Source organism: Pectinophora gossypiella, chromosome 11 (genome assembly GCF_024362695.1).
Source record: "Pectinophora gossypiella chromosome 11, ilPecGoss1.1, whole genome shotgun sequence".
NCBI classification, from domain to species: Eukaryota; Metazoa; Arthropoda; class Insecta; order Lepidoptera; family Gelechiidae; genus Pectinophora; species Pectinophora gossypiella.
In genome coordinates this window covers 1,706,864-1,733,556 of record NC_065414.1, presented here as the reverse complement: position 1 = coordinate 1,733,556, position 26,693 = coordinate 1,706,864, and the positions used below count along the sequence as shown (strand labels likewise).

Sequence of the window (26,693 nt, the reverse complement as noted above, 5' to 3'; positions counted from 1 at the left end):
TAACGAATACTGAGGGGGCTGATTTAGCTCATTATTCTGAGTTAATATCACGTGGAATTTTTGATCGCAAAAGTATAGAATTGAAAATAATTAAAAAAATAATAAAAAAAAACATGAATTTTGCGACGGAAAATTCCACTTGATTTTAACTCAGAATCATGGTCTGAATCATCCCCCTCAGTATTCGTTACGATGTCACTAACACCCAGTATAAGGCAGGCAAAGTTCTGAGGACCATACAGTCATGACTTTAGTAATTTAATATTCGAAAATCGCGATCAAAATAGGCCTAAGCCTAAGCCTTGTCTTCAGTTTTCAATATCCACTTCAGGCCAGTGCCTTGTCTTCAGTTATTTTGACAGAACGACATGAGTTATTTGAGTTCACATATGAGCCCCAATCGACAAAATTTTATCGTCAGAATCGATAAAAAACCGTGACAAAATTTTATCACGTTGCACATGTTAGGCCAACCTCTTTTTAACTAATCTTTTTTATTATGATATATTTAATTGTAATGTTGATATATCACAGTAGATTAAGTTTGGAAGGGTTGAACACTCCGGGGCGTGTGTTGAGCACCGCCGTGTTGGCGCGCGGTACAGGCATGCTGCCGAGACGATTGCCCGCTGAAAAATGTATAAAAATATTATTACCCAATTAAATATTAATTATTGAGGAGCTTGGTGGCGCAGCGGTAAACGCGCTCGGTCTGCGATTGTTGAAGTTAAGCAACTTTCGCAAAGGCCGGTCATGGGATGGGTGACCACAAAAAAAAGTTTTCATCTCGAGCTCCTTCGTGCTTCGGAAGGCATACATACCGGCAGTCTTCCAGCCGCTGCCGCCGGCGGCGCCGCTGCCGCCACCAGAGCTGGCGCCGCCGCGGCCGCGCGCTGCGTACGCGCCTCGAGCCGCTTTCTTCTTCGCCGCCGACGGAGCTTTCCTTTTGAACCTGAAAGAGATAATTAATATAATTATATCGCTGTTTAGAGGAGTGAGCCGTGGTTGCCTAGTTGGAGAACGCTTGACTATCACGTTGAGGTCGCAGGTTCGACTCCCAGCACAAGCCTAAATTAATGATTATTGACTTGTCTTCGAATTCATGTTTTGATCATAAATGTTTATCACGTGCTTAACGGTGAAGGAAGACATCGTGAGGAAAACATTCCCGAGAAATGCGTTTCACAGGTATGAGACCTAACCTGTATTGGGCTGGTTTTCTTCGCGTTGGAAGGTCAGACAGGCAGTCGCTTCTGTAAAAACTGGATTTGTCAAATGTTCAGGTTAGGTAAGCGGGCCATGTGAAAAAACGAGATAATGCTAGGGAGATGATGATGCGATATAAAACCAATATTGTACTACATTGCTGACGAATAAGTTATTATGAATTATTTACCTAACACAATACAATAACTCTTTATTGCAACATGAAATAAATGGCACATTCGAATTCATTAAAAAATTTTATTTGTTCCTATAACATCCTCCGTGGTCTAGTGGTTAGAGCGTTAGGCTCACGATCTGGAGGTCCGGGTTCGATTCCCGATGGGGACCTTTTTTGAAATCACTTTGTGAGACTGTCCTTTGTTTGGTAAGGACTTTGCAGGGAGATGATGATGAGCTTAGAATAGGAACAAAGTCGCAACATGGTATAAAGTGAGTGTATAGTGAGTTACCTCTTCCTCACGCCGCCCCGCGCCCCGCGGCTGCGCCCCCTCCCGCGGCCACGCCCGCTAGGCGTGTCGGCCTGTCGCCCCAGGCTGCCCCAATCCGTATCCGACCCGGAGTCTTCCTCCACGAAATCTTTCACTGCCTCCTCTTCTTTCTGCTTCCCTTGTTCTAGCTCATCTTCGTATTGCATTAGGAGACCTGGAATTGACAATTGATTTACTGTGGAAAGTCTAAACAACGTCATATCACGGACACCATGCAAAAAAAAAAATAAGTAGGCAAAGGCATCGCGCAGGTATTTACTGTCAGATCAAATATTCGCATCAGACGAAAGTACGTCTGCGTCCAATTTCAAAGTTCGAACTAACGAACTATAAAATTATAAAATACATTGACAAAATTTAAAACAATGGTCCGCGAGCAGCCATCACGATTGAAAACTAGATTAAGACAGGGGGGGGAGGGGGTGAGGTAAACCTAGCTCAGCCGCTGGTGGGGAGCGGAGAGTTGCCGTTCTATACGTAATATTATTCTACGGTTACACTGCAGATGCTATTGATGGCTTCCGTAAGCTTGTTTGTGGTTTCGATTTATGATCCATAAGTGAACTTAAATTTAAAATCAGAAGTACTACTATAATAGTACTCTATAGTACCCAAACTGGGATAACGATCAGCGAGCTTCTTTCCCTTTCGAGCGAGAGGGAAGACGCTCTGTCACAATGTCCTAAAAGTTTATAGAATTCGTCAATCAGCGACCAAATAGTACAACAAAGTAGTTTCCTTTACAAATGGCGCCCAACGTGGGGCACCATTCCTCCCGTTTCGTCTGGTTCAACGTAAAGTGAGCTCACCCATCTTCTCGGTGGCGTATGCGGCGGTGATGTGCAGCAGCTGCGCGCCGTACTTGTCGTAGTTGGCCCGCGTGACGTGCGGCACGCCCAGCATGTCGCGCTCGCTCTCGGGCAGCTTGGCCGCCATGGCCTTCAGCGCCGCCTGCGGCATCACGGCCGCCAGCGACGCGCCGCGCGCTGAGCCCATCTCCCTGGACAAGGTTTTACGTTTTTATTTCACCGTCACATCCTTAGATACACTCTAGCATTTTAAGTAAGTACTCAATGGCCCCGATGCATTTTCTGTGTGTTAGACCGCGCGTGTTTTCTATACAAACGGTGATACTTACAAGCAACGGAAGAACACGCATCCACGCGCTACGCTGCACCATGCAGGGCAGTGTGAGAATCGCGTAAATGTCAAATATGATAGTGCGACAGGGTTCTAAAGTGGGTACATAATATTTCTCATAACTGTACCTGCAAGCTTCAACAAGGTCGGCGTAGCATCGCTCCTCGAGCCGCTTGATGAGCGCAGTAATGGAGTTGTCGTCCTGCTGCGCGGGCGCAACCGTCGTCACTTGTAGCGCCTTGCGGTCGCACTTCATCGGGAACACCACCCGGAGACCGCCTGACATCAGCCTGGACGAGATACAGGGAAGGTAATATGTGAAACTTTTTTTACACAAATATAAGACCAATCATCATCAGCCCATTAACGTCCCCACTGCAGGGGCACGGGCCTTCCCTATGGATGGATACGAGTAGGGAAGACGGGCCTTAAACCACCACGCGGGCCCAGTGCGGAGTGATGGTTATTAACGACTGCTAATGCAGCCGGGACCAACGGCTTAACGACCAATATTGTACCATAATTCTGACGAATAAATAATTATGAATAATTTACTTACTTAATACTTACTACTACTTACTTTACTTATTTATTTAATTTACTTTATTGCAACATGAAATAAATGTTACAAATACCAAATACTTTTTTTTTATTTCCATAAAAGCCTCCGTGGTCTAGTGGTTAGAGCGTTAGGCTCACGATCTGGAAGTCCAGATTCGACTCCCGGTGGGGATATTGTCCAAAACACTTAGTGAGACTGTCCTTTGTTCGGTAAACACTTTGCAGGCTTGAACCAAAAGCCTATATATACGTATGCGTTCCACTGCTGGGCACAGGCACTCCATCACGCTGTTCCACTGCGAGTTGGTAGAGGTGTTTAACGGCTAATAGCCGGGACCAAAGGTATCCTCCGAAGCACGGAATTATCTTAGGTGATCAGCCTGTAATGTCCTAAATAAGATAGGGATCACAAAGTGATTTTTGTAATGTGGAAAATGTAGGATTCGAACCAGGGGCCTCCGGATCGCGAGTCCAACGCTGAACTACTGGACCACGAATGCTACATCGGCAATGACAATGGTAGTAATGGCACACCTGTCCACCTGCGGCCCCAGCACGATGTAGGCGCTGGCGATGTCGTTGTTGACCACCAGCTTCTCCGCCAGCAGTCCGCGCACCACCAGCTGCCGCAGCAGCCGCTGAGGGTCGCCACGCTGCCAGCTCTTACACCTGCGGTCATACAACTCTTTGACTTCAAAATCATGGTCGAAAACAAAATAAATAAAGAATAAGATAACGTTATTTATCGTTCAGAATCTAATAACTATATAACGTTATTTATAACGTTACATAGTTAACGTTATAACGATATATACCAAAAAACTATCTTCTTCTATCGTGTGTGTTGAGATGTGTGTTCAAAGATAAATTATGAAATTCTGATTACTAAATAATGACAGATCTAAAGGTGATAAAAACGTTTTCTTTTATCTATTTGACTGATTTATGAATTTTAATAAAGAGAAATGTAATAAATTAATGCGATATTTTGTCACGGTTTTCTAGGACGTCACAGGTTGCTTTTTCATACAAATTCCATAGTAATTTCGTGTTTTGACGTTCAGTAAAAAGCAACTAATTTGACTAGTTGGAAACTATCCTATTACCGACCTCAAAACCTTGTATGTATTTTGCATATGTATGTATTGAGCACAATGGACATAAGATACAGAAATAAGAACAGATACACTACAAGCTGACAATAATTCAAATTATTCATGAAGTAGAGGCGTAGAGAAGTGGAATTAGAAAAGAATAACCGTGTAACTACTTTTTTTTTTAATAAAACGTCCAATTACCGTCCATGTATGGGGCTTTTCTGCAAATTATTCAGCCGCTGCTGCATGGAGCCCTTCAACGCGTCCGCGATGTGCAGCAGCGTGTAGGGCGTGCGCCCGCCCGACGTCGCGTCGCGGATACAACGCACTATCAGCTTGCACTCCTCGGTCACGTCCACTGGCTGGAAGAGGGTTCTACGTTAACAGTATTTGAGGCTATTTCCGTTTGTGAAGTGAAAGCGATGAACATCTTAAAAAAGAATACGTGGAATTTTAATCTGTAGTACTTTTGGGTATGAACTTAATAGAACAGATAACCCCCAACCACTTACTCCCACCTCTTTGGTCTTCTACTTAGAGACCTTGACCCCAAAAACTGAAGAATAATATTGACGATTCAAGGTATAATAATACATAGTTATACCGCGGATGCTAATAATCAAACTGAAAAAGATAATTTAAAAAATAATAATAAAAAAGTTCATTTAAGTAAAACCTACGACACACAACATTAAAATATACACACATTAATATTTAGTTGGAAAAAATAAAGGTATATTGGGTGCCGCAGCTCACCAAAAAAGGCCAGGGTTCAGTGAAAATTTACCCAGAGGGCAACACTGATTTTCAACCCACGCCGATTGGTGAAATCATTCAAGTATTACATAGTTAGGTAAACCACTGATACCGTTAAACCACAATACGGTTTGTCTCGGTACCAGTATCCTGAGTTCGTTCGTCTTACAAACAGCAGGAAGTGTTATTATATAAAAAAAAAAATGGTTTGAGTATTAGGATCCGTGGTAGCCTAGTTGGAAGAATGCTTGACTCTTATTGTTATGAAACAAGAGGGGTTAAAAAGGCCACATCGAAGCAATTCATCTAAAAAAGCAATATTGCTATTTGACATTTGCGCAATGTAAACAAATGTCAAATTGAAATATTGCTTTTTATAGATGAATTGTTTGGATGTAGCCATTTTAACCCCCAAGGTCACAAGTTCAAAACCACGCGGGCCGAAACCAAAGATTTTCAAATTTATTGGATCTGATTATGTTGCGGTATGGTTTGGAAAGGGGCTTGAGATATGACTTCTGAAACTTAAAACATGTGTATTTTAGGTGTTTTTAGGGCACACTTCTAAAATATACACTACCTTTCCTAAGCAATTTGAAATATACTTTCACCACTATCGCAAATAAAATTCCAAAGAACATGATATAAAATCAAAATACTACTCGAAGAAGACTAATAAAACTTAAAGTCTAGAACCATCCAGAAGTACTTATATCTTATATTCCTGAGAGTTAAGACAGTTTTTGCTAATCCGCTTGTTCCGGGACGTCGCTGTTGAACCTCTCTCCTAAACATAGGTGAACTAACGACCAATGCTATCTACTCTAATATCAAAGTCTAGAACCTTCCAGAAGTGTACCTTATACTCCTGCGCGTTGAGGCAGTTGTCGCAGGCCGTGATCTTGTTCCTGGCACACTCCTCTCTGTTGAACCTCTCTCCCAAGTACGCTAGCACCTGCGACCGTCGGCACTCCGTTACACTCTCACACACCTCCACCATGCGAAGGAGATTCTCAATGTGCACGCGTTTCGCTTCTGGTGTTGTGTTGCGTTCCACTGAAAAGAATGAAAGTAAAGCCTAGGTTACACAGTGCGAGCTAACATGCGAGCTGACCGAGTCAGTTATTGAGGTGCAGCTACTAAGCACGTGTGACCGCATCATACGAGTTACTGTCATGTGCGAGTGGGACAGTTGCTCGCGTTCGAGTTACTTCAACATTTTTTTGTTTACTCGCTACTTGCCTTCCCCCACCACACCACTCGCACGCCCCTCGGTCGTCAACTCGCACGATTTTGCGAAATGACAGTAGCTCGTACGCTCGGGCCCACGCCGGGTACAGTGTTTCTTGTTTGGGCGACATGATACAAACGAATTATACCAGTACACTGGTATAGTAGCTGTAGCGACGCCAGCAGTTTGCATAGTGTGACCGTGTGAGGCGAGTCGAGCTACTGTCATACGAGTACACAGGCACAGTAGCTGTCTATTGTCACATAAGCTGCTCGCACTGTGTAACCTAACCTTAAGTTGGAGGAGGAACAGGATAGTTGATGAATATCCAAAATTAATTTGAAAATAGTAATTAATAGCCAAATGTAAACAGTGCCGGCTCTAACAAAATATTTAGGTGGTGCAAGACCTCACAATACAGTTTTTTTAGATTAGTTTAAGGCCACCGATATACCTAATTAAATCTTAAAAATGTCTTTTACGGCCACCAATTAAATGTATGACTTTTATGTGGCCGCTAAGAGGTCTAATTCTTAAAATTAGCTAGTGTGTGCTCTTGCATGGGCGCGAGCGTGACTAGCAAAACCAAATCTGATTTGGTCTGGTATAACTTGTAATGTGGTTTGGTTTGGTTTTTAAAAGATGTGTTGCTGTTGCAGTTTCTTGTCATTTCTTCTCTTCAGCCATAACACCTTGCGAAATGACGTAAATTCAAAAATGTTACATTGACCTTCAACAAGTTGACAAGTCTATCCATGATAATTACTTTGAATAAATGATTCTGATCTGATCTGATAGTACGGATCGGTGTGAAATACAGAAATCTCTTTCTTATCGTGTGTTACATTATAGCGTAAGCGGGAGCGAGACAGACAATCCGCGCGCTCGCTCTTCCTCCAAAAGTAAACCTCGGAGAGCGTAAAGTAAATCTAGCTCGGCGCTCGATACGAGGGGAATGTTATCATTAATATAATGTTGTTTATTCTATGATATATAGGTAGATAAGGCACACACACAGTTAACAGCCTCCGTGGTCTAGTGGTTAGAGCGTCAGGCTCACGATCTGGAGGTCCGGCTTCGATTCCCGATGGGGACATGGTCGAAATCACTTTGTGAGACTGTCCTTTGTAAGGACTTTTCAGGCTTGAATCACTTGATTGTCTGAAAAAGTAAGATGATTCCGTGCTTCGGAGGGCACGTTAAGCTGTTGGTCCCGGCTATTAGCCGTAAAAACACCTTCACCAACCCGCAGTAGAGCAGCGTGGTGGAGTATGCTCCATATCCCCTACGGTTGATTGAGGGGAGGCCTGTGCCCAGCAGTGGGACGTGTATAGGTTGTTTATGTGTATAGGTAGACTAGCTTTTGCCCGCGACTTCGTCCGCGTGGAAGGATTTTCCCGCTAATTCCCATTCCCGTGGGAATTTCGGGAATTCCTTTCTTAGTGCACCTTTACGGTACCTAAGCTACGTTCCTTCCAAATTTCAAGTGCCTACGTTTAGCCGTTTAGGCTGTGTGTTGATATGTCTTGATATGTCAGTCAGTCAGTTTCTCCTTTTATATATTTAGAAGAAGATAAGGTTTTTTTTTGACGTGACTTATTGTAGATTTGCCGCAGATGGCATTAACTACTTGGCCGGATAACTACTTGGCCGGAAAGAAGATAAGGATACCACAGTATTTTATAGGTTAGCCCGTCCCAGTGAGCTACCCACTACATTCTGCTAATCCTGTCGCCGTTTGGTCGGGGACTGCTTATTTTTATATTCGCAGCTAACCATCATATCTGATGGCCGCATTCCACTATCCGCCACCTGTGGACCCTGTAGATGGCCTACAGCTCAGCCTACTACCTACTAAAATGTTGTTTATTCTATGATATATAGGTAGATAAGGATACCAACAGTCAAGCAGGCGGCGGTACCGTATGACGTCGGCGTAGGAGTAGTACACGAGGCTGGTGGCGGGGTCGGCGTCGCGGCCGGCGCGGCCCGCCTCCTGGTAGTAGCCCTCCACGGACTTGGGCAGCGAGTGGTGGATCACGTAGCGCACGTCCGCCTTGTCCACGCCCATGCCGAACGCTATCGTCGCGCAGATCTGCCGAAAATGCAGCGTTTTTAATAAAAACTTTTTATTCGAATTCGTTAGCATTGCAATCTGTCCGGCTAGGGATCTCTCTGCCTGAGTCTATCAGGAGAGCTCCTTCCCTGGAGTTCTTTAAACTTATTTTGTTTACACTGAATTGGAATACGTTCCACAAAACCATAGTATTCCAAAAACTGCGCCTAACGGTTAGACTGTCTGTTTTATCCAGAGACGTAAACCGCTATCTATATTGCCTTACTAGTATTACTGCGTTATTAGTATTGCGTTGTCATATGTTTTAGGCAACCGCTAGATATCTATTTATTATCTATGTTATGTATGTTAATGTCTGGCTTCAAGCTACCAGGGTGTTAAAAAGACCATATTGACGCAAGTCATTTTTTGGCATTTGTTGGCATTGCACACTTTTTATAATGTGCACATTAGGCAACCGCTAGATATCTATTTATTATCTATGTTATGTATGTTAATGTCTGGCTTCAAGCTACCAGGGGTGTTAAAAAGACCATATTGACGCAAGTCATTTTTTGGCATTTGTTGGCATTGCACACTTTTTATAATGTGCACAAATGCATTAGGGTTTCTCCCGTATTGCAGTAGCCCTAAAAGTCAAATAGCAATATTGCTTTTTAGATGAATTGTTTCGACGTGGCCTCTTTAGGCCCCCTGTACTCACCACACGGTAGCGGTCGGCCACCCAGCCGGCTTGCACGGTCTCCCGCTTCTTGTCGGAGAGACCAGCGTGGTATGCCGCCGCTTGGATCCCCACTTTACGAAGGTCGTCACTCAAGGTCTCGCATTCCTTGCGTGACAGGCAGTATACTATGCCAGAGACTCTGCGGGAGAAATGAAACGTTACATACATACATAAACTCACGCCTGCAATCCCTAAAGGGACATCCCTGGGCAGAGCCACAAGTAATCGGAGGTGACTGTTGATACGAGGTCCTGGATATGATGAACCTTTGGAAGACAAGCACCTGAATGTCTGTTTTTGTAGTTACTAGTTACTATTTTACTAAAAGAAACAATTAGTATCACTGCAAAGAGGAGCGAGTCGTGGAGAACGCTTGACTCTCACGTTGAAGTCGCAGTTTCGAATCCCAGCACAGACCTAAATCAATTATTTTTGAACTTATCTTAAGGTTAGGTAAGCGGACCCCATGAAAAACGGGATAACGCTAGGGAGATGGTAAATGGTACTACAAAAATCAACCTGAAGAACTTCTCCTTGATGATCTTGGCAACCTCCTGGTTGATGCTCTTGGGTTTCTTCTCCAGTATCTTGTACGCCAGGTTGGGCCGGTTGAAACTGCTCAGGAACCATTTACACTGCGTTACCTGGTTACAGAATGTACTCGTATTACACCCCGGACACTCAGTACAAAAATATAATTCTTACCGTGTGCGGCTGAACGCGTAATTGCGAGCGAGACAGACAGTTCGCGCGCGGTCCCCCTTACTCTCAGCGGCTTACGGGCATTTAAGACTAAAATAAGACCCAGAGGGGGTGTGGTCGGCGCCCGATGCTGATTGGTGCGGGGAAGGGGAAGCGGGAGGAGGGGGGGGGTGTTAGTTACCGTTTTTTACACGTAGTATTATTCTCTATCCTATGCTCATTTGCAAACATTTCCAAGTCACTGCACTAACGTAAGTAATAAAATTATTAAGGTGATGGAGTTAACAGTCAATAAAATTATTAACAATAGAATAGGCTAGTTTCCAACTAGTCAAATCAGTTACTTCTTACTAAACGTCAAAATACGAAATTACGGAATTTGCATGAAAAAGCACACTGTGACGTCATAGAAAAACGTGAAAAAACGTCGGACTTATTATTACATTTTTCTTGATTAAAATTGATAAATAAGTTTAATAGAAAAAAACGTTTCTCGTTAGTTTTAGACTTAAAACCACTGACCATCTGCCACCACTGACATAGTAAAAAGTACACACATCAATTCATAATTAATGTGATCCTGAAGTCCATGTACAGTCATGAGCAATATAATGTACCCACTTTAGGACTCTGTCGCACTAACATATTTGACATTTAGTGAGACTTACAATTCAATTTGTCAAAAAAGTTAATGTGACATGGTACCAAAGTGTATACATATTAATGTGTAGGTACACATGTATATGTATACAGCAAATGCATGCGGTGACGTAACCGCGCTTGCAATAGCCCATCACCTACATAGCGATAATTATATGTCCTAATAAAATGTGCGGGAAGCCGCTGGATGCGGGCAGCGCAGGACCGATCGTCGCGGAGATCCTTGGGGGAGGCCTATGCCCAGCAGTGGGCGTCATACGGCTGATGATGATGATGATGAATAAAATGTATGTAATAGTTAGTTCTTGCTATACTGAAATACAGTTCAGACGTATTTACTTGTTTTATTTACTGGACCTTCGATTAGAGATAAAGAGTTGGATATTTGGACTATTGATCAATCAATTTATTAACTCTAAAAATGCTCGTGACCGTACAACTAAAACTAAACCTACGCCATGACCTCATTTCTACGGCATTTATCCTACTTTAGTGCTTCTTCTGTCAAACCCGACATTCACTACCGTACCTAAGCGCACAGCGGGCGCTCAGATAAAACTATAACAAATAATACAATACAAATACAAAAACTCTTTATTGCACTTGAATCACATTAAAAATACATTAGTATTATAATTAAATTGGTAGTACAACAGGCGGCCTTATTGCTAAGGTAGCAATCTCTTCCAGGCAACCTTTAGGTATAGGATATTATGAATTTAATGAAAAATGTAGCGGGATAGACAGTGCAAAAAAATAAAATAAAATAATAATAAAAAATGTTGAAAAATATAAGTACTTATAACTAGATAAACTATAATATATTAAAAACAATACATAGAAGACAATAAATAATGATTATAATAATATATAAATACGTAAATATATACATACATTACTATGGAAGAAAGGAAACCATGACAGTACTACAATACCTAGTTTATAAAGAAGAAGATGTAAGAAGAATGGAATAGAAAAGAAAAACGTTATAAAGAAGAGGAGAGAGAGATGACCTTTAATACAAGCCGTGTATACTGACCTTGAGCTGGTGCAGTATGTCCATCCGGACTCTCGGCGTGGCGGTGGCGGTGAGCGCCATGATGGTGGTGTTGCGGAACCTCTCGCGCAGCATGAACAGCCGCTTGTAGTCCGGGCGGAAGTCGTGGCCCCACTGGGACACGCAGTGCGCCTCGTCTATCACAAACCTGTCGAAGATCGAAGTTGTTAATGAGTCTGATAGCAAGCACTGAGTTTGCCGGGCCCGGCGTATGTCTTCAGAAGGTTTGCCTACTCATATCTCAATCTTAGTTATCCCAGGGTTGCACTCCAGCAAGTATTTTCATCACACTTCTCTTGTTTCCGTAACAAAACAACATCACTCACGACGAGATATTTTTTTGAAGACGTTACTGGTATATGCAACTGCCTTCAGAGCAATGTGTCAACAATTTTATCAATTGACAAGAAGATTTCATTCATTAGATCGTCCATAATGAAATTGGCGTTAATTGTGGCGCCATCGAAAAAACGGAAAAAATGCAAACCATCATGACTCGTAAAAAATACAAACAATGCAAAAAAAAAACAATCCAGATCCCAGAAATATATTTTCGTAGGAAAATCTGTGCCATTACGGAACAGAAGTAATTGCTGTAACGGTTTTCCCTTCGCAGGTTGGAAGGTCAGACAGGCAGTCGCTTGAAAAAACCGCCAAATCTTCACGCGTAAGCGGACCCCGTAAAAAACGGGATAATGCTAGGGGGATGATGCTGTATTTCACATAACATAGCATACTTGTACTTGAACCGGAGAGGGAATATGATTGGCCACCTGATACGACACGATTCATTTATAACAAACATCATAGAAGGAAAAATTGAAGGGAAGAGAGGAAGGGGTAGACCTAGGAGAACATTTATGAAACAAATAAAAAAGGTGCAGGTGGTGTCGTATCGGGAGGTGAAGGTTTTGCCGGGAAGAAGAGAGGAATGGCGATTACTCCACCGACAAGAGCGCAGCTCTTTAATAAAGAGAGAGAGAGCATACTTGTATTCCCGAGGGATGCGCAGAGTACACACGACCAGACTTCGCCAGCTACTTTTAAGTCACATGTACGGTCATGAGTACTAATATGTAGACACTTTGAAACTATGTCACATTAACTTTTTCGACAAATAAAACCGTAAGTCTCATTAAATGTCAAATATGATAGTGCGACAGGGTTCTAAAGTGGGTACATAATATTGCTCATGACTGTAGTAGGGGGCGAGCGTATTGCCATTAACTGGGCACAAATCCTGGATATCAAATGAATTGTAGCTCTGAAGGTTTCGACCGGAGCACAACCCGCTCATAGAAAAAGTTCATTTCAAAAAGTACTCGCTACGATTTTCGTTTTCGAATAAACTCACTTTTACATGAAAAAAAAGGCTCATATCATCTAAAAAGCAATATTGCTAATGAAAAAAGGGCGGGAAACGCCGTGTTCAGAGGACGTAGTTTTCAGCGCTAAAATTTTAAAATTATTATTTTCGCGATAAGGATTGGTTTTTCTTAGTATAATTTGTATATATCTTATAACTTACTTGTATAGTTTATTATTTAAAAGTGTAGTTAGCTGTATTCACATCGGTAAGTCTTTTAATTTTTTTTGGCGCCATGGGCGATCCGCCCGACGACCCAGGGGGCACGATTCCCCCTGAAAGGTCTCAACAAGAAAATTTCACTAAACCTACTAGCATGGACATATTAATAGATGTGCTGGAGTCATCAATGGACACTGATTGCTCTACTTCGGCACCGACTTCTAATAAAAGTCGCAAACGAGCTACTCCACGTCGCGTTTGTAGTACCTGCCACAAGAAAAAAAGACGACAAGGAAAGGAAAGCAGTCCAAATGACTGCCACTGTCTTTTATTAAAAGACGAAATAGACCAAAGTACACAGCTTCGGAAACATCAGGCCCCTCAGGAATCTGAGGCTCCTCATGGGTCGCAAGTCTCTCAGGTATCTAATGACTCACCGGTATCCAATGATCCGTCAACCCGTATTCCTATCGGTCGCGTGTCGTATGAACCTCTGGACCGTTCTCCATACATTGTTCATGTTCAAAGAGAAACATCATCCAGTAATGATGGAGTAACCCTTCACCCTGTTTCTTTCGGCCGTTTTTTAAAACGAAACAATATTCAAGGTATCGTCAATGGTAGCTTAAAAAGGATAGGACGAAATCGAATTTCCATGGAATTTTCCAGTTACATGTTTGCAAATACCTTCCTATCTAATCAGAATTTACTAATGGAGAAATTTAAAGCTTTTATTCCTACTTTCAATATCACCCGAATGGGAGTTGTTAGAGGTGTGCCCGCAGACTGGTCAGATGAGGAGATCATTGCAAACATTACTGTCCCTATAGGTTGCGGTCCTATTATTAAAATAAGGAAGATAAAACAAAAAATTACAGTTAATAATACTACGGAATACTTATTCAAAGGTACCATTGTCGTCACTTTTGACGGACAGGTACTTCCTACTCGTGTTTATATGTGCTATACAGCCTTACCTGTGTCTCTTTATATATATCCTACTGTACAATGTTACAACTGCTGTAAATATGGACATGTAAAAAATCAGTGTCGCTCAACCCCAAGGTGCTCAAAGTGTGGTAAAGGGCACACTAGAGAGTCCTGTGATGTAGAGGAGGAAGAATATAAGTGTTGTTTGTGTGGAGGATGCCATGAAGCCACAAGTAAGAAATGTTTAGAGTTCAGCAGACAGAAAGCCATAAAAGAAACCATGAGTAAAAGTTGTGTATCATATATGGAAGCTGTGAAGCTTCACCCACCTGTTTCCAGAGTTTCGTATGCAGAGGCCTTACTTACTGCTCCACCCTCTCCTTCAAAAGCATCTTCACCTTCCAATTCACCATCCACTCCCAATAATCCTAACTTCTCAACACAACAAAACAGTTCCCGTTCTTATAAAAAGACAGTCTTCCTCAAGCCCAGGTCAACCACTTCCTATAACCCTAAGGGTTATGATCATATTGCTCATAATGAAATAATTAGACAACCCACTTTAGATAAAAGCAAACCAGTTTATAGTGGTGAGCCTAGTGAAACTTCTAAGACATCTGAGATTATAAAAGAATTAATAAAGTTACTTTCCACCTCTACTACTATTTCACCGTCCAACGTTGCCTATATCATAAATGTTTTATACGAACTTACAGCAAACACCCAAGATGGACCTAAAAGCCAAGGCAATACAATGGAATTGTCAAAGCCTTAATAGTGTTAAGAAAACTGAACTGATTTATCTTATAAATAAATATCAACCTTTTGTTCTATGTCTCCAGGAAACATGGTTTAAGCAGGATACAATTTTTAAAGTTCCTGGTTATTCCTGTATCCGAGAAGATAGACCTCATGAGCATGGCGGAGTAGCCATACTCATCAAAAATTCCCTTTCTTTTTCTCCTTTCACCCTTCCTCCTCATGACAGCAACATATCAATTGTTGCTGCTATTGTAAATAACATTTGTTTTATATCTGTATATTTTTCTCGTCCTAGTGTAAGTATTTTTGTTGAAATTAAGAACATTCTTAGCCTCTTACCTAAACCATTTGTAGTCATGGGAGACTTTAATTCACACCATCAAAGCTGGGGCTGCTCTACATCCACATATTATGGTAATGAATTATTAGGCATTCTGGATTCACTTAATCTATGCGTATTAAATACTGGTTTAATAACTCGTCTTGGAGGCCCTCGGCAGGAGCCTAGTGCTCCAGACTTATCTATTTGTACACCTGACCTTGCATCTCTTCTCTCATGGGCCCCTTTGGAATCAAGACTAGGTAGCGACCATTATCCATTAGTAATTACTTTTCCCTTTAATAAACCTTCCAAATTAGTAAGAAGAACTCATTTGAAACACAAGCTGGCAGATGCAGACTGGAATTTATTTAGTATTAGAGCCAAGAATAAATTAGTAGATTTACCAGAAATTACGCAAAACAATGTGGTAGACTGTTCAGAAAAATTAGCTACAATGTTAATCGAAGTAGCTAATGAAACCTTTCCCTTAAAGAGTAATTCTCCTGAATGGATCCCATCTCCACCATGGTGGGATGAGGAATGTACAAAAGCAGTTAGACAAAGAAAAGAGGCAGAAAAAGAGTACTGTTTATGTATGTCTGATTATAACTTTATTATTTATTCTCAAGCTGCTATTTCTACACAGATTCTACTTAAAAAAAAGAAATATGATGGATGGAAAAAGTTCTGTCTATCTTTATGCCCAAATGTAAAGCCGTCTTTAGTCTGGCAGAATATTAGACGGTTCAGGTCTGTTTTTAATGACTCCCAACAAAGTGTGATATCTCCTATTCTTGCTGAACAGGTCATGGATCGTTTGGCTCCTCCATCAGCCCCTGAAAACTTTATTGTTTCTCCTTTTACTGATTTACCATTCAATCCAAATAATAATATTCAACATGATGACATGAACGCTCCATTCACTTTGCTAGAATTGAAGGGTGTTCTCTCTTATGTTAAAGATTCGGCTCCGGGCGAAGACGGTATACCATACTCCTTTCTCACCCACCTTGACGCTAATGGCCTTAATTATTTTCTCACAATCATAAATTATGTCATTTTCACTGGTGTTATTCCAAACACTTGGAGGACTCAAACATTAATCCTGTTATTAAAGCCAAATAAGTCAAAACTTGACCCTGCTTCCTATCGTCCAATAGCCTTATCTTCAGTCTTGCTCAAAATAACAGAACATTTAGTGAAAAACCGTCTAGAATGGTTCATTGAACATAATAAACTTCTTTCTGCTAGTCAGTTTGGATTTAGAAAAGGAAAAAGCACATTTGACAGTTTGGGTATTTTGACCACAGACATACGGCTAGCTTTTTCTAGAAATGACTCGGTGGTTGCTGCTTTTTTAGATATCAAATCCGCATACGACAATGTAATTATTTCCATACTTCATCAGAAATTATTATTATTAAACATACCATATGTATTGAGTAATTTCATTATTAACATGTTATCCGAAAGGTTTATTAAATACCGAGTGATGAATGAAGACGATTCATGGATATGCAGGACCATCTGGAAAGGTCTACCACAAGGTTCAGTTTTAAGCCCTATATTATATAACTTATATACCTATGACTTAGAGAATTCATTGTATGGATATTCTAACGTCCTGCAATATGCAGATGATTTACTGTTATATGTTTCGGGGCAATCTACGGAGGATATTTGCGGCTCTCTTTCATCTGCACTATCTAATCTAAAGATATGGTTAGACAACAATGGTCTTAATCTATCTCCATCTAAAAGCTCTGTGGTTCTTTTTACTAGGAAAAGAATTCACCCAGATGTAAATGTTTTGTACAATAAATTGCCTTTACCCGTTAACAAACACTACAAATTCCTGGGAGTTATTTTGGACTCTAAACTTTCTGGCGAGCCTCACTGCGATTATGTTCTGAAGAGATGTGAGCGTAATCTAAATATTCTTAGATGCATTTCTGGGGTTTGGTGGGGAGCCCATCCGTTTACCATGAAACTCCTATACAACGCTCTTATAAGGAGTGTTCTTGATTACGGATCATTTCTGTTACATCCAGGAAATGTAGGTCCTTTTAGAAAGTTGGATGGCATTCAATCAAAAGCCCTTAGACTCGTAACCGGTGCGATGAAATCTAGCCCGATAAATTGCCTCCAAGTTGAGTGCTGTGAAGCACCCTTAGCGTTAAGACGACAATATCTGTGCGATAGATTTTTCTTTCGAATTTTGCAGATTGTAAATAACCCTTTATTCACTAAAATTGCTAGACTCTCTGAGGAAATTGTTTCCTCATCCTATTGGGTTCATAAAGATCTCCCTTGTTTAGTTAAAAGTTATAAAAGATTCAATAATATAGTTGCCCCGACTTATCGATCTTCCTTGTTGCCCTTATATCAATCTAGTTTTAGTTGTCTCGTATTAAAGCCTACCATTATTTATGATTTTATTAAAAATGATTCCAACCAAAACTTTGAATTTAGAAATGCTGTCAACGAAAATTGGTCTGACACACATTGTATATACACTGATGCCTCTAAGCATTCCGGTAGAAGTTGCGTCGGTGTGGGAGTCTATCACTCTCAATTCAATATTGTACAGAAAATTAAACTTCCACCGGAGACATCTGTCTTCACAGGTGAGTGTTTTGGCCTCTTCAAGGCATTGGAGTACATAATTTTAATGAAACTACAAAAATCTATTATATTTACTGATTCTCTCAGCTCTCTGCAGGCAATAGAACGCTTTGCCTTTAAATCTCACAAACAGGTCCCTTTAATTTTTTCTATCAGAGATTTGTTGTTACAATGCAGGGTGAAGGGTTATAATATCACTTTGGCATGGATCCCAGCACACGTTGGTATAACTGGTAATGAAAGGGTGGACCGATTAGCTAAGGATGCAGTTCTTTCTGGAGATATTTTCCCTTACAACAACTTTAGTAACGACTTACAGAACTTACCTGACATATACCTAAGAGACGCCTGGAATGTGCTTTGGGCTAACAACATGGCCAAAGGTAAATACTACCGTGTTATCCAAGAATCGATCCCAAATAAACCTTGGTTTTTTAAATCAGGCTTAGGTATTGATAAAAGAGCAACCTCTGTCATATGCAGACTTCGCCTAGGGCACGTCTGCACTCCAGCACATCTATATAAATGTAATATTATATCCGATCCATCTTGTTCCTGCGGTGAATATGGAGATGTCAATCATATTTTCTTCTCCTGTCCCTTAAATGACCATTCCAGTTTTATTACCCAATTGCTCCATATCCAAGTTCCGCTCCCTACTTCTATTTCTTGTTTACTTTATTTAAATTGTTCTATTGTATATAAAACTATTGCCCTATTTATTGCTAAAAATGATATTAATTTATAAAAACATATATTTGTAAATATGTATTTGTAAATAACATGTATATATCTAACTAGAATATCCCAAATTCCAATCCTGTTTCCCTTCATTTTATTACCGTATTTCTTTTCCATACCCACGTTTCCCTAACTTTAATTCCTTGTATTTGGCTAAATGCGTTGCGAAGCCATTACCAAAAAAAAAAAAAAAAAAAAAAAATATTGCTAATTGACATTTATAAATGTCCAATGTGGCATTTTAGGCTCCCTGATCTTTTCCAGCGTAACATGCAACAGCTTCATCAGATAGGTTACTTGAGGTAAACCTCGTAAATAGTTCCTCAGTGGAAGATATAGGAGGTCACGTTACCTGGCGATCTTATCCCGAGAGTATAGCGAGTCCAGCATAGCTTGGAACTTGGGCGAGTTGCTGATCTTCTCAGGAGTGACGTAGAGCAGCTTCAACAGAGGCTCGCGTAGAGACAGCTTGTGGTAGATCTCGTCACACGCGGCTAGCGACACGTCGCCGGACAAGTGAGCCGCTGGGATCTGGAATGTTCAAGATCAGAATCATCATCATCTTGGCAGCGTTATCTCGATTTCAGAGTCTGCTTACCTAGCCTGAAGATTTAACAGGTACGGTTTTGTACAGAAGCGACTACCTATCTGACCTTCCAACCCGCGAATAAACAACCAGCCTAACACTGGTTAGGTCACATACCTCCGAAACGCATTTCTCGGGTATGTGTGTTTCCTTACGAAGTTTTCCTTCACCGATGATCATGAATCAAGACCAGAATTATTTAACATAAATAGCCTATATAGGTCCTGTTTCCTCCTGCCACATTTTTGTAATTCATTCAAAAGAACTTACGTCAAGAGAAAGGAGCTTGTTGACTTGATCCAGAATGAGCGATTTCAATGGAGATATGACGATCGTGACTCCCGGTGTGAGGATTGCAGGCAGCTGGTAGCAGAGTGACTTCCCTGAACAAAAAATACACTTACAATAAAATAACAGTCGTAAAGTATAAATTATACCTGTTATTTTCTTATCCGCCGAAAAGGAAAGGGATAGGTAATCAACAGACGCAAGTAAAGGGACGGATGATTGACAGGCTAATAAAATAGGCATCTCGCTGGTATGCAAGTTATGCAACCCGTTTGGTGTGTGCTGTCAACTTAATTCTAAAAATTTGAGAGGGTTTTTAAAATTCCTGCCAAAAATTGACGTGTGCTCCATAAATTTTATGCCTGTCGATTACCCGTACCTTCCTATTTCGGCGGATAAGAAAATGACAGGTATAACTTAAAATAAAATTAGGTGGTGTCTATAGGAATCAGCAGCAATGACTCGTTGGTGAAGACTCGACTCCAAAGTCTAGACCATAGACAAAGGGTAGCTAGCTTGTCTGTCGGTCTTTTATATGATACACTTCGGTGAGTGTGCGCGGGAACTACACGACTTAATTCCACCCACTCCATTCCATCTACGGACAACTCAGCGTCGGCGGGCATTTCATCCTTATGTTGTGGATATACCACCAATCCGCACTAACCGTTTTGCCTTTCTCACCGTCTTTCTTTTTGACACGAACAGCGAAAGATTGGAACTGTCTGCCGTCGTCTGTTTTTCCAACTCGTTATAATCTGGGAGTCTTCAAGGCTAGCAAGCTAGCATGGCATTTGCTAGGTAAGCCTTGTCCACACTAGACCACATCGTCACTTGCCATCAGGTGAGATTGTGGTCAAACGCGAGCCTATATTATTTTATAAAAAATGTAGAGAATATGTACTAACCTCCGCCAGTAGGCATTAAGACAAAACAGTCGTGGCCTAGCAAAGTAGCGTTGATAACCTGCAGTTGGTTTGGCCGGAAGGACTTCAAGCCAAACTTCTCCTTAAACATTTCCATCATAAGGTCGGAGTGCGGGTAGTTCAAACCGTCAAATTCACCTAAAAAGGATTAAATAAATAAATAAGAATAGTGCCCAGTTATGTTAGTAGCCGTGGTAGCCGAGATGGTAAAACGCTTGCCTCTCACTTTGAGGTCACAGGTTCGAATTCAGCACAGGCCTAAACCAATGATTGTCGAATTTGCTTTCGAATTCATGTTTAGATCATAAATGATAATCACGTGTTCAACGGTGAAGGAAAACATCGTGAGGAAATCCACATTCCCGAGAAATGCATTTTCGGATGTATGTGACCTAACATGTATTGGGCTGGTTTTCCCTTCGCGGGTTGGATGGTCAGACAGGCAATCGCTTCTGTAAAAAACCGCACCTGTCAAATCTTCAGGTTAGGTAAGCGGACCATGTGAAAAATGGGATAATGCCTGGGGGATGTAGTGCCCAGTTGTTAGTAACAATGTTACTTACAAACTATGTTAGTAGCAAAAAATAACAATAATATTGAAACAGGTTAGCAAGCTAACAAAGGATGTTGGGAACAGTTTCATCTTTGATATAGTTTAGAATCTGGTAAATTCATAATTTAGTGTTCAAATTGAAATTATTGCATGGACTTCACTATACTTTATAGATAGGGTAGGGCTTAGAGGTGAACTGTGGCATAATGGTCACAATATATCTTACAGGTCGCAATGATACAGTGCATAATAAGGCCTCCATAGCCCCTAGCTTGAAAAAAAGGACTTTTGAAGTACCTAATTTGATTTATGCTGGTGAACCTGAGGGTCATTTGGTATTATAGCTTTGCTGTTTTGTCTTTTGAAAATATGAAGGCAAAATATATACAGGTTGTTTAGTAATATCGGTAACGACAATTTTGAGGGCTGATTCAGACCATGATTCTGAGTTAACTTCCAGTGAAATTTTCCGTCGCAAAATTCGTGTCTTTTTGTTGGGTATTTTTTTAATTATTTTCAATTCTATACTTTTGCGACGACAAAATTCCACTTGATATCAACTGAGAATTATGGTCTGAATCATCCCTCAAAGTTTTCGTTACAATGTCACTAACACCCCGTATTTCGATAATGTTTACCTGTTATCCCGTCATTTTGAGTACCAGCATGAAAGTCTCCCATTCCTTCATATTTAGGTTTATCTGTCACAATTGTGTGATCCATCAGATTCACAACCTCTGGTTCTTTACAAAAAGCTTCCATATCTTCTTCAAAGTCCTCTATCCTGTACTCTGGCCAGCCGTCTTCGTCCACCGGGATCTCTTTATTATTCACTACTGCACTCGTACTTGGTATTGAATCACTGATATTAATAACACTCTCCTGTAAAACTTGTGACAGAATATCTGCTTCATCATCCATATCAATAGGAACAGCGTAATCGTCCTCATCTCCTTCTTGTTCTGAAGTATCTTTAATGATCGGTGACACAATCGTGCAGGGCTTATTAAAGTTCATTAAAGAACTCTTGCTCAACTGCGGCGGTTGAAATTCAACAGAGCTGTTGGCTATTGGTGAACATTTTGGTGTATCTGTCTGCACTAATGGTTTCAATCTTTCCGAAGCTTGTTTGAATCTCTCTAAAGTACTTGAAGGCACGTCTTTTACAGGCGTAGCTTTATTAATGTCTTCAGACAGGCGAGATGGTTTCTTAAATACAAATTTGCCTTTACTTCTGTTGGCAGTGTCAGATGTATCTAAGGTTTCATTATCAGATTGTTGTATACTGGTTCCTAAATCCTTAGACGTGTCTTGTAAAGGCGATAATGCGTCAAAAGATAAAGATTTCTTTGCTAATAAATCAGAGTAAATAGTTTTACTGGGCCCATTTTTGTTCAAACTAGAGAAATCTGGTGTAGATGTCTCAGGATCCGTTCTGGGTTTGGCTTCTAGAAATGGTTTCCTGCCATAACCTTGACTGGATTCCAGATCGAAATCATTCAAATCATCATCATGGTCCAAAAGTGATGGACTTACACTACAATTTGTCATTGCATTATCAGTTTTATTTACATGAGATTCATCAGACTTTCTAACATTTAAATTGATTTCTGGTATTTCTTTCCTAGCTGTTTTTAATTTCGACATTAACAGTTTCATAGTGGCGTAAGTTTTGTGTTCATATCCTGGAAACTTTTCCTTAATACATTTTGGTATTCTATCAAAAGCTTCGCTTATTTTCTCTAAAAGTTCTATGTACATGTTTGTGCAGGTCTCTCGCTCTTCTTTTATTAATTGTTCACCCTATAAATAAATAATCAAGTTTTACTCTTTAGCATTAATTAAATTCTCACACTGAAAGATGTATTCCACTTAGAACACCTGACAAAATAGCACCTTCGTAAATAGGACCTGGGGATTCAAAAAGCCACATCGAAGCAATTCATCTAAAAAGCAAAATTGCTTTTTTAGGTGAATTGCTTCAATGTGGCCCATTTAACCCCCCAAAACTATACCACTTTAAGCACTATTTTTGGCAGGTGCTAAAAAGAACAATATAACTCTGTAATTCATTCTCACATTAGATTTACGTGTCAATTATTAATGCCAAATAATATACAAGCAATATCACAGTATCATATAAATCTTTGTGACTTTGTGTGATTGTTAATTTTTATACTGTTTAATATGTATTTTAGGTTAAATATTTCTATGGGTCTTTGTTACCTAATATAAATAAATCTTTGTAAATACTAGGACGATAGTCTCACCTGTCCAACCTTCTTCAAAGCTGGATGTCTTGCAATGTTAGTTAGAAATCCTGAGAGACTATTATTATCCAACTTCAGATTTTTTAATGGATCTCTGTCTTTCTTAGGACTCATACTGTTACTTTTACTCCTGCTACTTGATTCTTTTGAACTAACTTTTTTGGAGTTTGAGTCTTTTGTAATATCTCTCCTGGAATGATTTTCATTTGAACTTCCACCCTTTCTAGGACTTTGTTCTGGAGTTCTAACATTTCTTATTTGTTTAGGACTGTTCTCTTCATTGCTCTTGTTGGGCGATGGTGAAGCACTTATTCTTATGGATCTATTCACTTTCTCTTGACGTTTGTTGAAAACCGACGGGAAGTCATTATAATCATCCTGAAAAAAAAAATACGTTTTTTAATATGTAATATAAATTATCAATAAAATCCGAGCCCTTTGCTGAGTGGCAAGCAGATACTAGATTACAGACAATACAATACAAAATCAAACAAAAAACTAAAACAAATATACTAAAATAACTAACTAAAATAAATATTAAAAAATAAACAATTATAATCAGTTAGATAGTACAACAGGCGGCCTTATTGCTAAGGTAGCAATCTCTTCCAGGCAATATTTTGGTATCGGAAATGAAGAGACCACAACTTATTAAAACAATATAAAAATGTAAATATGTGACTACTAAAATATCTAAATAAAGGCTTATAATGATAATATAAATATAGTTGGTAAATATAAATATAGTTGGTAAATATAAATATAGTTGGTAATATAGTTGGTTGGTAGTTGGTTGTGGTTGGTTGGTTGGTTGGTTGGTATGGTTGGTAGTTGGTAAATATACATATTTGAATATTAAGTATGGCTGCCGCAGGATCTAGCCAACTAAGGCCCAAAATAGGAAGCGACACTGGTCGCTTACCTAAAATGATTCCTATACACCACAAGAAGTGCTTATTATCCAAGGGTGATAGATTGCGCGCAAAAAAAAAGTATGAGCACTATGAGCCATTATGCAATGAGACACTAATTGAAGTCTATAAGGAAATAGTATACTCAAATAAGATAAAAAATAATCTAGCTACATCAAAATTAGGTTATTCTTCTTAGCATTAGGAATTTCATTTTAATTAAAGTGTAACTGTGCAATGCTGGTTATTTTGTTTACTTTGTATTATAAATAAAATTTCAATAAAATTACTCAATTTGCTACAAAAACTTTGACAATTAAAAGAGACCAAATACAAAAAACCATAATGAATATATTTAAAAAAATTAAGAATGTTTTTACCTTGTAAAAGGTATTTAATGTTGCAGTTGCTATTGTGAACTTATGTTTTGATTTGTTTTGAACTAGACACTAGAGAACTAAGATTATAAATAATCTCTTACCACTTCCATAGCGTCAAAAATATCATGGCTTTGATTTTCATTCTGTCTATTTGCACTGCTAGGTGTCGTTGTAAAGTTTTGATCTGTGTTTGTCACTTTATTGTACATTGCCAGTGTGCTCGGGGAGTCTTGAAAAACATTTGGAGATTCCTGAAAAAATATAATTAATAATGGTAATGACAGTGTAGACGAAGGTCAAAGACATAACAGAACACATAAGAAAAATCAAATGGCGTTGGACTGGACATATGATGCAAGAAAAAATTGAGAAATGGACAAGAGACGTAACCGAGTGGTACCCCAGATATGGAACAAGAAAGAGAGGAAGACCAATTAAGAGATGGGAAGAAGAAATAAAAAATACAGCAGGAAATATGTGGAGAAGGCTGGCGAGAGACAGGGATAAGTGGAAAGAGCTGGAGGAGGCCTTTGTCAAAAGACAAATGGACGAAGAACATAATTAAACACATTTTTTTTTTAAATATTAAGTATAAGCTTGTTACAATTAGTTCATAATAAAGGCTATATCTATCTATCTATCTAATGACAGTGTAATGTGTGTGTAGTTGTTTCATGAGCCATGTTACGGGCCTTTGTGGCTCAAAAGTAACTTTGACACCAGGATTGATGAGGTTGGTCATTGATCCCACAAACGACATGAGAGAAGAAAAATAATGTCGATAAAATAATTCCATGCAAATTCTTTTCTTGATTAACAGCTTTTGTGTGGTAATAAGGCAGACAGAAATATACAAAAATAACAGCAATTGTTTAAACACATACTGCCACATTTTTAAACTTAAAAGGTTATTTTTATCAATTATATTAACTAAATAAACAAACATGAGAACAAACTTCTAGATGGTAGGTAATCCGCATTTGAACATTGCTATCGACATATCAAACTGTTTGTAAATTTTTAATCAACATAAATAGAAAATTAAAGTAGTTTTGGTTACCTTTGAAGCATTATCTACTGAACCCTTTTTAAAGGGTGGTGTCCCTGAAATAATATGACACAGTAAATAATTTATATTTCAGGTTTTAAATTAAAAGATTTATATCACTTTGTATCACTTACAGTTTGCTGAAGTGTTCGACTTAGATTTCCATACAAATTTTGATTTTTTCTCTGAGGCCTGCTCATTATTGTTTTCACTGTTAAATAGAAAATAAAATACACCATGAGTAACACAAATCACACTGATATATTGTAAATATAAGAGAATCTTTGTTATTGTTACCCACATTGGACTATTACTTCTAGATGTCTCTCTACTGGTCTTCTTTACGAAATTTATTAGCGAAGATTGTTTGCCAGATATAGAGGGTTTTCTTGAAGCCATTTCATCAGGTTAATGTTAAAAAAAAACACAAAATCTAAATAAAACTAATAAATTCGCGCTTATTCGCATATTTTTCTACAAATTATGTTTAAATTCCACATTTATGTACGTGGTAGTGACACATAACAGAGATAGCGTTATAAGAGTGGTACTGCTCTATCATTTTTCCTGACGCTGAAATCAAACGAGAACATCACAGTTACTCAAAATATGCAAAGTGTATAAGGGCCCCACTAATTCAATCACAAAAGAGACTACATCGCTATTGATTGATTCATTGATTGTCAAAAGGATGAATTATCTTCATACCAGGCCAAAACTTCACGCATCTAAAAAAACAGCTAATGTCAAATGTGACATTGGAAATGGAATGCGTCTGGCAGGCTTTTTGGCGGGAGGCGGGAACGGGATAGTTGCTTTCTTCATTGAATAATCTAAATAATTAATACGAAGTGGTGTTTTGTGGTTAATGATCGCATTAAGTTAGTCGGAAGACATTCGCGAGTGTTATTATATTGGAGTATTCAATAAACAAAGTGTATCTGCCTATTTTCGCTTCGTGTCAGGAAGCCGCTTCATAACTCAAAAGTTTATGCGGACTTTTGAGTTAATTCGTTTGGGGTTCGGAGTAGGAGTCTACTCCGAGGGTGGGGGCTTAGGTTTCATCATCATCACCTTTCATCATTTCATTAATCATCAAGAAA

General features: G+C 39.6%; 1 protein-coding gene across 1 annotated transcript; it reads right to left on the bottom strand.

Annotated features, from left to right (window-relative positions):
• Positions 1-132: 132 nt before the first annotated feature.
• Positions 133-26,070, bottom strand: LOC126370648 (Bloom syndrome protein homolog). Its single transcript, XM_050015608.1, has 21 exons — positions 25,892-26,070; positions 25,725-25,801; positions 25,603-25,646; positions 24,644-24,793; positions 23,252-23,629; positions 21,620-22,784; positions 20,411-20,566; positions 19,485-19,597; positions 18,981-19,159; positions 11,703-11,868; positions 9,821-9,945; positions 9,281-9,440; positions 8,403-8,595; positions 6,129-6,325; positions 4,715-4,875; positions 3,951-4,085; positions 2,984-3,145; positions 2,525-2,715; positions 1,677-1,869; positions 822-952; positions 133-629 (listed from the first exon to the last, which is right to left on the bottom strand). Exons 1-21 carry the CDS (start codon positions 25,987-25,989, stop codon positions 529-531), a joined length of 4,275 nt encoding a protein of 1,424 aa, XP_049871565.1. The 5' UTR covers positions 25,990-26,070; the 3' UTR covers positions 133-528.
• Positions 26,071-26,693: the final 623 nt, after the last annotated feature.

What these genes read in the sequence shown, in the direction of transcription:
- LOC126370648 (XM_050015608.1), bottom strand. Translation starts at nt 25,989, where the DNA reads ATGGCTTCAAGAAAACCCTCTATATCTGGCAAACAATCTTCGCTAATA. An exon ending in TCTAGAAGTAATAGTCCAAT is followed by an intron (nt 25,802 to 25,891) that starts GTGGGTAACAAT and finishes TCTATTTAACAG; the next exon opens with TGAAAACAATAATGAGCAGG. An exon ending in ATCAAGGAGAAGTTCTTCAG is followed by an intron (nt 9,441 to 9,820) that starts GTTGATTTTTGT and finishes TTTCTCCCGCAG; the next exon opens with AGTCTCTGGCATAGTATACT.